Genomic DNA, 16,923 nt, shown 5'->3' on the forward strand with positions numbered 1-16,923 from the left:
CTGAAATTGTGACATTCCTTAGCCACTTCTAGTATTCTTCTTTTTTCCTCCCAGTTTTTCTTCCTCCCCTTTATTTTATTTCCAAATATCTTTTGATTCCTCCCCACAGAAATTAAATCTTGTTTTAGTTTATCTCCAACATATTGCAACACTTACTTCCAGGAGCAATCAATCCCTTTCGTAATCTTAGTAAACATTAATCAGTCTTTATAATTTGTACTGTCTTGTTAAATTCAACAGTAGTATCACAGCATATTCCATAACTTCTCTAGAATTAAAACAACATGAGCATTGCTACTGGACTTGTAAATTCAAGTAATAGTGATGTTTGAAGATGTAAGATACAATGTTGGCTGCCTTCTTTGGAAGTAATGCCACGTGATCTGTGTACTGTATTGTATATTGGCGTTTTTTTTTAACAGTGGTTGCATTGATTAAGTTGGAAGGGCAGATAAATCAATAAAAAATAACAAATGTGTAGAAAGAAAAAGATCAAATTAAAAGAAAAGAAAATGAAACTTTTGTATGCCTCTGTGTGCATGTATGTGTCTGTGTGTGTATACTTGCAATTTCTTTTTTCTTACATTTACCTATATATTTAGACTCACAAGTCTGTTTTCCTTATTTGTTTACCTTGGTGATAATGGTAGTTGTATTGATCTAAACGCATGCACACACACACATGCAATATCTTGGGCCTCATTCATTTTTAAGAATTTGAGAATTTCAGTCTCATTTTATTTTAATAATTTATTTATTTGTACCTCACCTTTGTTATTTGTACAAATAACTCAAGGTGGCAAACATATCTAATACACCTTCCTCCTCCTATCTTCCCCTGTGTTGGATTGACAGAGGGTGACTAGCCCAATATTTGAAGCTGTTTGAACCAAATGTTTATCATGCCAGTTAAATGGGAGTATAGGTCTGTGTAAGAACTGTCTCTAAATGAGAGGAACCACAGTTAACATCATTCTCAGTAATGCAGTGGTGGTGCTTTACAGCTGAACTGGTAGTAAAAAAAAACAGCTACTCCTTCGGCTGAAATAGTATTTCTTTTTTTCCTCCTGATGATCAGCTGTTCCGTCAATCAGCTGTGCTGGGATCCCCCTCTCTGTCTTACTGCTTCGCCCAAGAGGCAAAAGGGGCATGTGGGGGGGTGTTGTGCGGGCTCCCAGCACTCCGTTTTTTGCCTCCTGGGAGCAAAAACGCCCCCCTCAAGCAGGCTTCCCTGAGGCCCAGGAGGCAAAAAAACAGAGCTGCAAAAAAGCCACGCCCACCCAGTCACATGGTCATGTCCATCTAGCCACTCCCACCTAGCCACTCCCACAGAACCGGTAGTAAAAATATTTGCATCCCACCCCTGCACTAAAGGTATAAATTTCAAGGGCATGCCTCAGACGGTGCAAGGCCTTTGCCCAGAAATCTTTTAGCTAAGGCTGAACACATCTCTGCTTTCCAAACAAAAATGGAGACAAATTCCATGAACTATATCAACATAGATGGATGCTGTCTGCAGTGGAGTACATTCTGACAGATCGATTGATTATGTGCCATCAAATTGGTGTCCAGTTTAACAAGCACATAGATTTTTGTTTACAGGACAATCTGTCCCCAGTCTGATCTTTCAGGTCTTCCAGGAGTGTACACATTGCTGCTATAATTAAATTCATTCAGTTTGCTTCTGATTGTTATTTTTCCTTTCTCCATTCCCAGAATTATAGACTTCTCCAGGGAGCTAGTTCTTTGCCTAATGTGCCCAAAGTATGATAACTTGAGCCTGGTTATTCTCAAGGGAAAATTCTGGGTTGATTAGTTATAGGATCTGTTTGTTTTGTATGATATCCATGGTATTCTCAGTAATCTTCTCTAATACTAAGATTCAAAGATGTCAATATTCTTTCTATCCTGCTTCTTCAAAGTCCAATTTTCATAGCCTTTGCACAGGGAAATCATTGTCTGCACAATCCTGATCTTTCAGGTTTACACACATTCAGCAGCTCAGTATTTTTCCCAAGCCTTTCATTGCTCCTGTATCAAGTACTAGTCTGTGATGTGTTTTTTGATTGCTGGTTCCTTTATTGTACATATTCATTCCTAAAAGACAGAATCTGTCCATCATTTCAATAACTTCATTATCGATTTTAAGTCTGGTTGCTGTTCTGGTTGTCATTAGTTTGATTTTTTAATATATATGTTTAATATTATTCCTATTTTTTCTATGTCTTCCTTGACTTTACTTAAACATTTCAATCAGAATATTTTTGGGGGCTTGTTTGTATTTTCCTTGAAGTGGGCTGTGAGTTAGAAGAATTTCTTTTCTCTCAGGAATTAGGATGAGGCTATTTGGCACGAAAACTTGGCCAACTTTTTATAAAAATATGTTTAAACTAGGGAAAACAGTTTTTTTTGCTCCAGAGTGAAAATAATGCATGTGAAAGTTGCATGAGTTTTTCTATTTTTTCTAACAGTGATTTATCAGTATAATATTTCATATACCAATATGAAATTCATAGGTTTTATTCCTTGGCTATTAGCAACATCTGACTATCAATTGTTCTTCATTTTGGAAAAGTAAACTGGCACTAATATACATAGTTCACTTCCCTGAAGATAATTCAGTCTTAGATTTAACAATTTATACTCCATTAAAATGAGTGTGTGCGTGTGCGCAATTATAAAATGTATTATAGCTACAGTAAAACCATTATTCTGTTGCTTTTCATTCAGAAAACTTTGGTTGCAATAGATGAGGTTTTGGTTTAGACTTCTCATAAACTTTGTACATTGTTTCTGAAGTGGTCTCAACAGTTGCATTAATTCATATCATTTGTATCAACTTGGATGATTTGCATATTTACAGAAAGGTTTAATATTTAATCACTTAGCATTGTTTGCATAAGGGTAGAAAATATGACAACACCACAATTACACAAATGGATTCTAATGACCTAGTTCTGTATTTAATGATCATTCAGAATTAAATGGACACCCTTTTTCTCCAAATAGTCCATTAAACTGAAGTTTAACAATGGTTATTTATGATGTCATGACAACTTCCATTTATCTTAATAAAGCTAGATGGCTTAATATAGACTTCGTTCACAGTTTGTGTCAGATAAATATTTTCTCACTGTCCTCTTATCTCAAAAGCATAATTAAGCTGCCATTTAATTGAAACCAGTTAAATATAGGTTCAGTTAAACCTCTACAGTTCAGTGACCTTACTGGTTATTATACCAAGTAAGTACAGGAAAAATCTTGCAATAATTCTAAATAGTTTTGAAACTCAACTACTGGATTACCTAATTTTCTACAGTAGTTTCTTTTTCTATAATCTGTGCTTTTAAAATAATGCAAGAAATAGCTTTTGGTTTGATGTTGTGGAGTGCTCATGAGAAAATGCATTTAAAGAAGAAAATAGGTTCATGTCTGCATAATTCTTAGAATTTGATATTTCTAATAGTTTTTTTTTCCTTCTAAATAATTGCAAAATTGTTGGTAGTATCAACTTTTTCAATTCAGTGTAAAGAAAAACTTAGTAAAGAAACAACTATAATTTTGTAGTTTGGATGTGAAAGATTAAGAAATGTGGAGTCCTTGGTGCTCTCTCTCTGCTTGGTTATTTTCTTGCAGACATCTCATTACCAAACTAGATAACATCATCAGTGCTAAAAAAAACCCTAGGTAACATGATCAGTGCCTTTTTTGTAGCACGACATTACCTAGTTTCGTAATGAAATATCTGCAAGAAAACAAACACCCTTGGAGAGCTGTAAGGACTCCACAGTTCAAGTCTGAGTTATAAACATTCTCTTCAAAGATTTAGAAATTGCATTTGGGGAATGAAGAAGAACAAATAACACGGATCAATAAATGTACCTTTATATTTCATGTTGTACACTTGAATATAATTAACAATTTCCTTTCTTCAGAAGCTATTAGATTTCAAATACATATAAGAGATAGATTATTAGTGTATTCATTCATCTCCATGTGCAATAATATGTTTATTCATGATTTATGTGACTTCATTTTCTTATGTGATTTCCAATTTATTTAAATTTACACTTTTTTCCCTAGTAGGTACAAAAGTTAAATTTTCATAATTAATTATTATTATTTTTTCTTCCCATCTAGCTTCTGAGGAAAAGGCATATAGGAAATGACATTGTTACTATTGTCTTTCAAGAACCTGGAGCACTTCCTTTTACTCCAAAAAATATCCGTTCTCATTTTCAGCATGTCTTTGTCATTGTCAAAGTCCACAATCCATGCACTGAAAAAGTGTGCTATAGGTGAGTACAAATGCATGGACCAGTCAATTTGGCTTCTTGAAGTCCATTAAGAATTGTGTAGGTTTTCTGAATTTTAGCATTTACCTCTCATCTACAAAGCTTGATTATTAGCAAAACCTAGAAAATCAGTATTTAGTCACAATAATTAGCAGCGTCAGTTATGAATGTTCCATACAGAAGCAGTTTCTGTTCACAGAAGCTGTAGGCAGAGTTAGCCCGCAATACTGCCGTCTAACCACTGCACTACCACAGTTCCTAGTTACATGGCTAGAGAATGGCATCTGTAATTGAGGTAGAAGTTGCATGCCTTTGCGCTGAATTTCTTTCAATCATTAAAGCTTTTCCAGTACTCATGTTGTGATGAGTTGGTACAAGAGAAATTAATGGTTAAGGATTAATTGGCTAATAAAGCATATATTAGAATATAACAGCAAAATGCCATAATTAAAATGAGTTCTTCAACCTTTGCTGCTGCTGCGTAGTCACCAAATGTCTATTAAAGAGTATAAAAATTGTTAAGGAAAAATTATTTCTCATTTGTACAGAATCATGATGTACAGTAATACTTCTTCATTCTCTTTACTTTTTTAGTGTTGGAGTTTCAAGATCAAAAGATGTTCCACCTTTTGGACCACCTATCCCTAAAGGAGTAACTTTTCCTAAGTCAGCAGTTTTCCGGGACTTCCTTTTAGCCAAAGTTATTAATGCAGAAAACGCAGCCCACAAATCAGAAAAATTTCGAGCCATGGCAACCAGAACACGACAAGAGTACTTGAAAGATCTAGCAGAAAATTTTGTTACTACTGCTACAATAGAAACTTCGGTCAAGTTTAGCCTCATTTCATTAGGGGCAAAAAAGAGAGAAAGAGTCAAAGCAAGAAAGGATGCTCATTTATTCAGTGTTGGAGCAGTAATATGGAATGTGATAGCACGAGACTTTGGTCAGTCACTTGATATTGAATGCCTGCTTGGCATCTCCAATGAGTTTATCGTCTTGATTGAAAAGGAGTCAAAAAACGTTGTGTTCAACTGCTCCTGCAGAGATGTTATTGGCTGGACATCTGGGTTAATGAGTATAAAAATATTTTACGAAAGAGGAGAATGCATTCTTCTGTCTGCATTTGATAACTGTGCTGAGGACATCCGAGAAATAGTTCAAAGGCTAGAAGTAAGTATATGTTTCAGTGCTTTTATTCTTCAAAAGTTAGTTATTTTCAAGAAGCTTAAAGATGAATAAAGTTAAGTGACAGCACTGTATATGTGCTATAGCTCTGCCTCTCAGCAGAGAAGCTCTAAAGAGGAATTAGCACATGTTTATTCACACTTCAACGTGGTCATTGGATCACGATGCCTATTGTGTTCGTAGTATTTATTTGTATGGCAGAGGGAGAGGGAGGGAGAGACAGAGACAGACAGAGACAGAGAAACCACGAGAGAGAACAAGCACCAATATTGTGTAGTAGTTAAGATTCAGGATTAGGTTTACAGAGACTTTTTAAATTTCCTTTAGCACTGATGGCAGCTGGATGACTTTGGACCAGGCACACTCCTTCTGCCTTAGTCTGGAAAATAGATATAACTAATGTAATAACATACAAATTATTATCTTTTATAAATCTGTAGAAATGTATGAAACAAGTTAAAATAAAATTTGACCAGCTTGCCGAGCTGACAGGTGCCACATATCATCAATGCACTGCTGCAACTTTGATACAGATTCTCCTTCCACTGTTGCATTATAATTTTTAATCAGATGAATTATTTGCATTCTTAATCAGCAATGATTACTGAGAAGGCACTTTAGCAATCCTGTGGATTTCAGCCACAAATGTGGTAATAATAGGACAAGTCTAAAATACACAAATTAAGATTCCAGATCCTTAATCACATACTTAGTCTCCGTGCATTTGCATCCAACTCTTACCAAACATTCTGGAAAATGTTTACTACTAATGCAACAAAAGTTCCTATTGTTGAAGAATACCTTAATGACCTCAATTAATGACCATTTGTTCAGAGACCATTTGAATTGACAAGAGAGCTGTACAAGTGGTACTTACAACCAATTGTCAAAGTTCTGGCTGTCAGTGTTTTTACAGTCACATCATTGCAATTCAGCTGCTCAGAAATCACTTTATGATATTGCAGTATTGCGAGGTCTGATGGTCACAGTTTGCAACCTCTACTGCTGACATGCTTAAAAATGGTGTGTGATTCATTTAACAATAGCAACCAGAAGAATTGGAATTATGTTTGCTAACCGCACAATCACATGACATTGTGTGTTCCAACTATGTCACTTAATGTTGGAAATTCCTGTCCCAATTGCCAGCGTTAATTAAGGACTGCTTGTAAAAAGAAATTAATTTATTTTAAAGCAATCTTCCACTATTTCCTTGAAATTACTTGGAAATTCAAGTAAACAATGTCATTTTTAGACATTTCGAAAGAAGTGGATTACTCATATTGTTCCTCCAGAGCCCCTGACAACTATGACACTTCAGTTAAAGCAACAGCATCGGTATCAAAAAGACCAAGAAACAAGTGCCTCAGTTGACTTAATAACCCAAGAGCACCTTAGGTTAAAAACAGCTACACCCTGACAGGTTCATCCACAGTAAAAGAGCCAGTTTACCTAAAACGTATGTTAAATCATGATGATCCTCTAATGGGTTAAAAGATCAAAGTCAGGCTGTGGTTCAGTAGGTTTCAAATAATTCTTTCAACATTAAATTCTGTTATGCTTGGGCAGTCCCACGTAAAACAAATGATAATAAATTAATTTAGAAAGAGCAAGGGTTGTTTTCAGTGCATTGTGTTCCAGGTAAAGCTGCAAGTGGTGTACCAGGTAAAACCATGCAAAAGTCCTTACTTGCCACAATCTAATTGTAACACTAATCCTCTCAGATACAACCAGGAACATAACATTGTGCTTCCAACTCTCAGCCCTCATAGATGTTCTGTGGTTGATGGTATCAAAATATCTAGGAAGACAAGAAGCATCATATCCCTGCCATCCAAATCCCATCCCAGATCATACATGAGGAAACTCAGTACAATTTCTGTCCAATGTCCAGATTCAAATCCAAAATGCTACAGACCCAGATGCCCTCTTTAATTAGATATAATCAGATATCAGATATTACCACTTTTTCACTAATCCTAGAACTTCAGGGTTAGAGGTGTGGCAATAGAAGACCAGTTTTGTTGGATCCAGGCATGGCCCTTTGAGGTGTAGGCAGACCAGTGCCTCTTCAAGGGTCTCTGCCACCTCATCAAAATGTTGACCCTATAATGCAGATATGGGGCTGCTCCTCCCTAGCTGCTTTTATTAGCCTGGTGGGACAGAGCCAATCCACACAGTAAATATTTATTTATTTAAAAAATGTATATAGCTGCCCATTTTATGAGCAGTGACTCTGGGTGGCATTCAGTAATTTATGAATTTTGTTCATGAGACAGCGGGGGGACTGCAATGACCAGGTCATTGAAGAGCAGCTAGAATAGAGTAGAGTAGAGTAGAGTAGAGTAGAGTAGAATAGAATAGAATAGAATAGAATAGAATAGAATAGAATAGAATAGAATTCTTTATTGGCCAAGTGTGATTGGACACCCAAGGAAATTGTCTTAGTGCAAATGCTCTAAGTGTACATAAAAGAAAAGATACATTCGTCAAGAGTCAAGAATCATCAGATACACTTGGTAATAGACATAGGATACAATAAGTGTCTTCATTCAGTGCCACTATAACTTTAAAAGATCCCTGAAAAAGGACTACCTTTAATTCCATCTATGTTTCCTACTTGATTTCCTTCTTCCACTGTATTCACTGCCAGCACTTCTAACTTTCTGCCAGCTAGTTGATTCAACTTCACTTCCTTGTAAAAGAATGTGTGAAAAATTCTATTCTTGGTTATTTGCCTAATTCAGATTATTATCCACGAATTCAGTTCATATGTCTGGACGATCATAGAATTGAATAGCAGACAGTGTTTACTATTGTCTTCTCTATTTCAGTTCTTACACATATTATTACATATTCATGTAGCTATGTCACTAAATGCATGGAAGATGACTACAAGACTACAATGCTACTTTAAGACACTGGGATTAACAAAATAAGAAGAGAGTTGATAATTTCAGATGGAATTTTTTTTTCTCTAGACAAAATATTCAGTGGATCTTGGAGTTGAGGCGATTTTTCCTCTTTTTCCTTTCCCCCTCTATTCCAAAGTATAATATCCCAAATACTATGGTTCCTCAAATAAGGATTGTTTTGGAAATATGAGTAATATGGAAAGAAACATGCTAGGATTTACAACTGCTGCCATTCATAAACTGTGTTTATGCAACATGTTTAACCAGGTTGGATTGAGCAGTTCTATTTACCTGACAAGCTTTGTTAATTTAATCTTTGTTTATTGTCTTGTTTTCATGGCTTAGCATGTTTTATCAACCCAATTTGTTTGGTTACGGTTTAAAGTTCCTTCTTGTGTGAATTCAATAAATGTAAGTTTACATTAACATAATCCAGCCCCTTATAACGATGTTTATTGAAAGAAAGCATAAGACAGGGAGATTTCCTATCAATTTGTTAAAGACCTCACTTTGCGCAATTACATAATTGTATTTTAATCTCCGCTTTTCTTCTTTTTTTAAACCCTCCTTCAAAATTTCAGTACTCCCTGACACCATCCTTTCTCTCCCTCCTTTCACACTGGATAGTGTTTGGCTGGATGTGGAATTAAGGATACAATAAACAGAAACAGAATTTATAGATTTCAGAAGGATAACTTTACAGTTTAAAAAAACAATAACATAAAAGTAGCAAAACAAGTTCAACGAGGTTTGCAAATGATTGCTTAGTTACTGAAATAAAAAGAGAACAAACCAAGAATACATCTGGTAAAGGCAAATTTTGATTCCTAGCTCAGTGACATTTTCTATAAATTCTTTTTCAAGCCAAATTCTTTTAGTTCATTTTCTTTGTGTTCCCTAATCATCATACAACTCAAATCAAAGTTGAATTCTGGATGAATTTCTTCCTCCCAAGGATGGCACCGGAGGCTACAGAGATTTTCTTCCAATTGGCATTTTCCCTTTCTACTATGGGGATAGGCAAAATAATAGCAGGGGATAGAGGAATTCCAGAAACACTTCATATCCCTTTTTCCAGTGGGAGCATCTAGGGAGCAAAGTTCATATGTCCTATTTGTCATTTTTTTTTGAAAACTTTAATTCCATAATACAGAGTTTTCCATCCTTGACAACTTTAGGATATATGGGCAGTGTTCCAAATTCAATAAATAAATAAAAATTGGGAGTTGGAGTCCACCCATCTTAAAGTTCATTTTTTATATATATCAAATTTAGAAACCACCCAGCTCCATACTCTGTATTGCTGAGTTGAGAAACATTGCCATGTTTCACTGTCATGATGTATGGGGTTATTTCTCTCCAGTGATCGGAAATAAAGCATTGGAAGATGTTGGTGAAACTGGAATTAACCGTATTTTTTGGACTATAAGATGCACCCTACTCCCCCCCCAAAAGTAGGTGGAAATGTCTGTGTATCTTATAGAGCGAACACAGTTTTTGGCCTCCCGAACCCTCCGTGCATCCCATTTTTGCCCTCCCCTGTGTCCAGAAGCACTCTGCATCCATTTTCAGTTTCCCCAACACCAGGGAGGGCAAAAATGGGACGTGTGGAGGCACAAAACTACTTTTTTCCTTGTTTTCCTTCTCTAAACCTAGATGCGTGTTATGGTCTGGTGCGTTTTATAGTCTGAAAAATACGGTATATAGGTGAAAGTTTTTTTTATATTTCTTTTACACTTCAGAAATTATAGATGTGTTTTAAAAACCATTTAAAGGAAGATGGGATGATTTTTTTAAAAATCTATATATAATTTGCTAATGGTTGATCATTCTAATTATAGAAATCGTTTCAATGCTTTATGACAAATCTAAGATGCAATGAAAGATAAGTAGGTAATGTATGCAGATGTTTCAAGAAATGTGTCTAATGACTTAGAATGCTACTCCCCCAATTCTTCCATGTTTCAAATACATGTAACCTAAAGGAATTGTCAGATATGATTCATCATCAAGGAGATTTCTTCCTCTGGCTCTGAGCTCCCTGCTTGCTGACTTTTCTTTTTCTTAATCCTCCCTTTATGCTTATTATCTGTTTAGTTTAGAAATTTATAAAGTCCCCCAATTATTAGTTTTAAAAAGATTTGAAAAATAGATGATTGAAATATCAACCTTACTGTGAAACCACACCAGGCAAAATCCTAATCTTAGCAATATTTGAATCAATATTTGTATAATATCAAAACAATTTTTTACTTTTGTTTATACATACAATTAATATTATTTATTTTAAAAATATTATTCTACTTTCAAAAACAGCTGTCTCTTGGAAGAGAAATTATGGAGATCTACGTAAACTTTTTCCCCACTAATTATGATTTTCTTCGAGTTTGTTAAAAAACTGAAATTCACCAGAGTACAATGAATTTAAGAAAAACTGCATCTGCAAGGATGCAGGTTTCTGTGACAACCTTTGGTCATTTTACACATTACCTGGAATAAGTATCATTAATTCAGGGTGTCTATTTTTGAGTAAATATGCACCGGATTGAAGATCCCATGTTAAAATACGAAGTACATTTTTCTAAACATCAGGTCTTTTAAACACAAAGGTATCCTGCTTCCTGAATAACTGTGCTAGGATTACACTTTTAGGAATAGTAGCTCTGCCATAAATCTTGAGATATTAATAGCAATAATAATAATAATAATAATAATAATAATAATAATAATGATGATGATGATGATGTATATGTGTGTATCTAAGTGTGTGTGTACACACACATTTTATCATGAAAAATGCTACATCGTTACACACTAAGTGATATGTGGAAATGTTCTTGTTCTTATCAAATCTGATGGTTCTTTAGATAGTAACCAGAGGATGTGAAACAGCAGAAATGACCTTGAGAAGAAATGGCTTGGGACAGCTTGGATTCCATGTCAACTTTGAGGGGATTGTGGCAGATGTGGAACCATTCGGTTTTGCGTGGAAAGCAGGCCTGCGTCAGGGCAGTCGCCTCGTAGAGATCTGCAAAGTAGCAGTCGCAACACTCACTCATGAACAAATGATTGACCTATTGCGCACCTCTGTGACAGTCAAGGTGGTGATTATTCAGCCTCATGAGGATGGTTCTCCTAGAAGGTAAGACATTAGCGGGTGTATCCTTGAGCTTACTTATGAATTTGCCCTTTATATACAAGCTTTCCTTGATGAGTTGATTGACATTGGATACAGTTAGTCTTTGGCTGATGATCACAGTTGCTCCCAAAATTTCTGTTATTAACTGAGACACTTGTTAATTGAGTTTTGCTCCATTTTACGACCTTTCTTGCCTCAGTGGTTAAGTGACTCACTGCAGTTGATAAAGTTAGTAGTCCGGTTGTTAAGTAAATCTGGCTTGCCCATTGACATGGCTTGTCAAAAGGTTGCAAAAAGTGATCACATAACTTTGGGACACAGCAGCAATCATAAGTATGAACCAGTTTCCAAGCATCTGAATTATGATCACGTGAATCCTGGGGATGCTGGAAAGGGTAGGTAACTCTGAAAAGTGGTCCTAAGTAACTTTTTTCAGTGCCGTTATAACTTTGAACTACCACTAAATGAACGGTTGTAAGTGGGGGACTACATGTACTTTCCCTCTGTAAGAGACTGAATTAGACATTATTTGGTTAGAATGTAGCAATCTCCCTTTTTAAACATTAGTTTTTAATTGGAGAATCTTTTGGACAATAAAAAAGGAAAATATTTTTCGAAAAAGAATAAAAACAGGAAAAAGAAAATAAAGTGAAAGTAAAGTGAGAAAAAAATAAAGAAATGAAAAAGAAATAGAAGTAATTTCAATCTGTGTTACAGTAGTTATAAATGCATTCACATGTTATCTTCTGTCTCTAAAGTTACAACAGAACTCTCTTTTTCCCATAATCTCTCCTTTCTAATTGTCAACCCCAAAAAATCACAAGTACACTTTTCTCATTTTCAGCAAAAAGTCCTTGAATGGTTTCCAAAAGAATGGAATGATGTCATATTTGACTCTATGTATTTAAAAATATAAGACGCATCTGCCTGGGCCATATAAAGGCCCATATTATCCCACACATTTTTCTCTTAATTGCACACTCAGATGTTTTTGAGAATCTCACAAACCTTATTGGTGTTTCTCAGACTAGAGTTCCATTGTCATCTCTCACAACCTGCTACCTGGGTCAGCTGCACTGGCAGCCCTCGTCCTACATTCTCCAGAGCATGATAGTGGAGTGACAGTGGACCCGAATCTAAAGATTGGATGTAGCCATATAGAGCCTAATTATTTGTTCTGGGCCATTTAGAAACCATTTAAATTAATAGTTATTACATAACTTGTACAAAAGATTTCAGGGAATAGTCATGTACTGTTTGAAGCTAGTTCCTTTTGTCTGCTTGGAATCTTCTGTCATTGGATGACCTCAATTTTAATCCTATGTAAGCGGGCACAAACCTGCCTTTCCATATTCAATGTAATTGAATTGACCCACACCTTGTTTTCCCTTGCCCTCTTTTCTGAAGTATAAAGCCACAAATACTTCTTGCATAGGAAAAGCATTCCAATTGTGAACACTTTTGCTGTTCCTCGTTTGTTCAATCATTGAAGTAACATATATGGACACACACATACAAATGAAAACCAAATTAAGACCATATTGTTTGAAAATATAAGAACCAGATAAAATACCTAGCAGCTGTGGTACTAACAGTTTATGTTGTCAAGACTAAGCAGGAGGAGATTGACTTAAAATCACTCCCCCCCAAAAAAAAAAAAAAATTAGCAAGGAAGGAGCATCCTAACTTTGCTCTACGGAACTGGGACTGCCATCAAGAAAGCCCTTTTTCAATTAACAAATCCCCTGACGTTCTAGGTAGGAAAAATACATTTCAAGCTGAATGTACAAGATAAGTAGATTATACTCAGAAAAGATAGTCCCAAAGATAACAAGGACCTGAGCCATAAAGAGATTTATAGATCTTCACCAGCAATTTTAGCTGTACTCAGAAGCCTATCGGGAACCAATGTAGCACCTGCAAAACAGATGTTACTTGGCTAAAATGCTTCTTCTCTGCTCCTAAATTTTGAATCAGTTGCAGTTTTTGAATAATCATCAGAGACAGCCCCAAAGATAAGAGTTTGTGCAAGAATAAATGTCACTAGGCTTTTTACACTTGTATCTGTTGTAATAACTAAAAGTAGCAACGTTTTTATGGCTGTAGCCTCTATGTACTACCCAGGCGGGAACTATAAATCAATCTCCCATATTATAGCTCTATTCCTTTCAAAGAGATTGTGATCTTCTCAAGAGCCAGTGTTGAAACTAGATAAGTTTCTGGACAAACAGTCAGTCCATAATGTTGGAATTTAATCCATGCCTGTTTTATCTAACACAGTTTCACAGATTCACATATTGTGTTAGGACTCCCATGCACTGGTTGCTTGTCCTGGGACTATGATGGCTGAGCTTATCTTACAGAAGACACAGTCCTCTGTCTTGGGACTCAAAAGAATCCAAGATGCTACGATCTTGATAGCTCCAAGAAAATATTAGTGATTTTATCTGTAAACAGGTCAAATAAGGAAACTTTTTTTGTGAGAGGCCATCCTCAAATCAGTCTCATCCAGTGCTGTTTTACTAATTCTGTATTCTAGATATTAACCAGATTCATAGTGGTATATTCCACAAGATCTGTAGCAATTTCTATTGCATAAGCTTTGGAAATTCTGTAGACACTTCCATGAGCACCTGCTGGAAATCAGTAGCTGATTATTTTCCAATCCAGTGGAGATTGGTGACTTTAAAGAATTTCACAGTGATTAGAAAGTGAGCTGATTATGAAAAAGAACTAATAGAAACATCCTCCAGTTCCAATTCCTGAATAAGCTGCTAGGAAGGAAAGAAGGAAAGAAATTAATATATGGCCATCTGTATGTATCGGGTCAGTAAAGATTTGAGACAGGAGGTCATGAAATATTGAAATATTGGTAAATATCTTTACCAGCCTCCGGAGCATGGAGATTGAAATCTGTGAATACCATTATTCTGGAAAGTTGATCACCTGCAGAATAGGTCTCTTTGAAGAACTTCATTGCTTCTCTTCTGCAATCTTAGAATTATAACAACTGCAGCCCCTGAACCTAGTCAAAAATATTTCTGACAAAACAGTTCCTTTCCACAACCAGACTATTAGTAATAACATGCCAGATCTGCCCATTCATCTCTGTCCAAAAAAGGGATGGGTTGCAGATTGATTCAGACCAAGGCTTTCATCATCTGGCATCCAGGACCTTCTGGGCTGGAAGTGGTGTACTTTAAGTTGACAATATGTATACATTGCATGATGCTGCAAATCCCAGTGTATTTCAATTCTGGAATTGGATGTGAGTAAATAAGTTGCAGGTTTTGTCCCATCAGATGTTTCAGGGGACTGTCATGGGGTTTCAGGAGGAATATTCAGCCCCTGAACAGTCAAAATGAATTTACATTGCAATCAGTAAAGAGCTTCTAATGTTCCCATCAGATTCTGTTCTTTTTCCCACCTTTTCTTGGGAATGCCTTCTGGGTGTGCCCATCTTATCAATAGTGGATTTGTCTTCTTTCTGTTGCTGGGAGAATGATCTGTTTGAAATCTGAGAGCAATGAATAATGACTTTAGCCAATTAGTTCCAACAGTTAAGGGTTGTATTTCTTTGAATCCAAGATCTGAGGAGTTCTGATACATGCACTGTTCAGTATAAATGATAAACATATTTTTCTTGGGGTTGTTTGTTTAAATATCAGAAGCCAACAGTCAGAGGTGAGGAGGTAAAGGATATTGGAGGGAGGTTACAAATGCTGTTTGATTTTGCTTGTGCTCTTTAATTCTAGTTAAGAAGGCTGTAGTCTTATGCTTGCTTGTCTGGGAATAAGCCTAACTAGACTAAGTTGGATTTAGATCTGATTAGGGACATAGAGGATTGCATATAGTAACTTATCAAGCATTCAACAAAAATAGAAAGTGGATTAAAAGGGGAGAGAGGAACTGTTCCTATTTTAATTGCATGGTGAGTAAAAAAGGTACTTTTTTCGAGAGGCAACTGAACTTTCTGGTTTTTCTTTGAAGATGTTTCGCTTCCCATCCAAGAAGCTTCTTCAGCTCTGACTGGATGGTGGGGAATGGAAGGATTTATACTACTTGCAGGCAGCTGGTCATTTGCATTCTTTTAGCGGGGTCGTTAAGATCACCTGGAGGTTTACCTGTGTTATCAGGGTCCACCTGAGTGGTGCAAATTGGTCTGAAGCTTTTTTGGCACTGTTGAAAGGTTGGAGATAGATGATGTCGTATCCCTCCCTCCCTCTTGAGAGAGGGCTGTTCAATTTTGGCATAAATTGCCTCTTTAACCCGTTTTTCAAACCAGAGATCCTCTCTGTCCAAAATATGGACTTTATCGTCTTAAAAAGAGTAGCCCGTGTCTTTTAAATGCAGATGGACTGTTGAATCTAATTCTGATGTGTTTGTTCTCCTATGTTTATGCATTTAAAAGGCCACTCTTTTGAAAACAAAAACAGATAGCAAATGCTGCCTCTGCAAAGAAGCTGATGAAACAGTGGGTCACCTAATTAGCTGCTGCAATAAGATTGCACAGACTGACTACATAGGGCATCATGACAAAGTAGCAACAATGGTGCATTGGAAGATCTACAAGAAATACCATTTGCCTGCAAGAAGAACTGGTGGAATGATAAAACAGGCAAAGTAATAAAAAAGGAAGAAGCTAAAGTGCACTGGGACCTTAGAATTCAAACAGACAAGCATCTATCACATAACACCTTAGACTTAACAACTGTTGACTAGAAAAACAAGGAAGTCTGAATAGTGGATGTGGAAATACCGAGAGACAGTAGAATGGAAGAAAAAGAACTGGAGAAAAATGCAAAAACCTACAAATAGAAGTAGAATGATTAGGCAAAATAAAGCAAACAGTAATAGTTATCTGGAGGTAATCTGAAAATTATCAGAGTACTACTTGAACACTATTGGCAATGACAAAATTGCAATCAGTCAATTTCAAAAAGCAGCTTTACACATCCTGAGACATTAAGACAATATATAATACTATCAGACAACTTCTACCCCAGATCCTTGGAAAGAGCTTGATTGTGGATAAAAATTCCAAATCCAGTCTAAATATTTGACTGACTGTGCAACCAATCATAATTGTAATAGTACAGACATACATGAGTACACATATTTGCTTCAACTTAGTTTTCAACAAGATAAAATGCTATAAGTCCCACAGTTTCTGTCACCTTGTCCTTCAACCTTCCAAGTTTTGAAATACCACAGTTTACAAAACTTGCCTACACTTTTTATTTAGCAGGCATTTAGTCATCTACTAAACATGCACTTTATATTTCATGCAATTATACATTCACTGCTCTTCACTCTCTGATCTCCTTGTCTGAAAATGCTGCTGGTAATAAATTAAACTTACATAATATGAAATGGGGTGTGATGATT

General features: G+C 36.0%; 1 protein-coding gene across 3 annotated transcripts in view; it reads left to right on the forward strand.

Moving 5' to 3' along the window:
* The window catches only part of SIPA1L2 (signal induced proliferation associated 1 like 2), an 82,550-nt gene that overhangs the window by 38,167 nt on the left and 27,460 nt on the right, over window positions 1–16,923 (forward strand). For all 3 annotated transcript variants that reach the window (XR_003374541.2, XM_087937581.1, XM_026705193.2), the window contains exons 7-9: window positions 4,141–4,298; window positions 4,890–5,466; window positions 11,264–11,538. Coding sequence is in view for 2 of the 3 variants with exons in the window: in XM_087937581.1 (XP_087793707.1) it covers window positions 4,141–4,298; window positions 4,890–5,466; window positions 11,264–11,538 (1,010 nt within the window). In the remaining variant the exon portion in view is untranslated. The remainder of the gene's footprint in view (window positions 1–4,140; window positions 4,299–4,889; window positions 5,467–11,263; window positions 11,539–16,923) is intronic.

Source organism: Pseudonaja textilis, chromosome 1 (assembly GCF_049901715.1).
Source record: "Pseudonaja textilis isolate UNSWEBS1 chromosome 1, rPseTex1.2, whole genome shotgun sequence".
NCBI classification, from domain to species: Eukaryota; Metazoa; Chordata; class Lepidosauria; order Squamata; family Elapidae; genus Pseudonaja; species Pseudonaja textilis.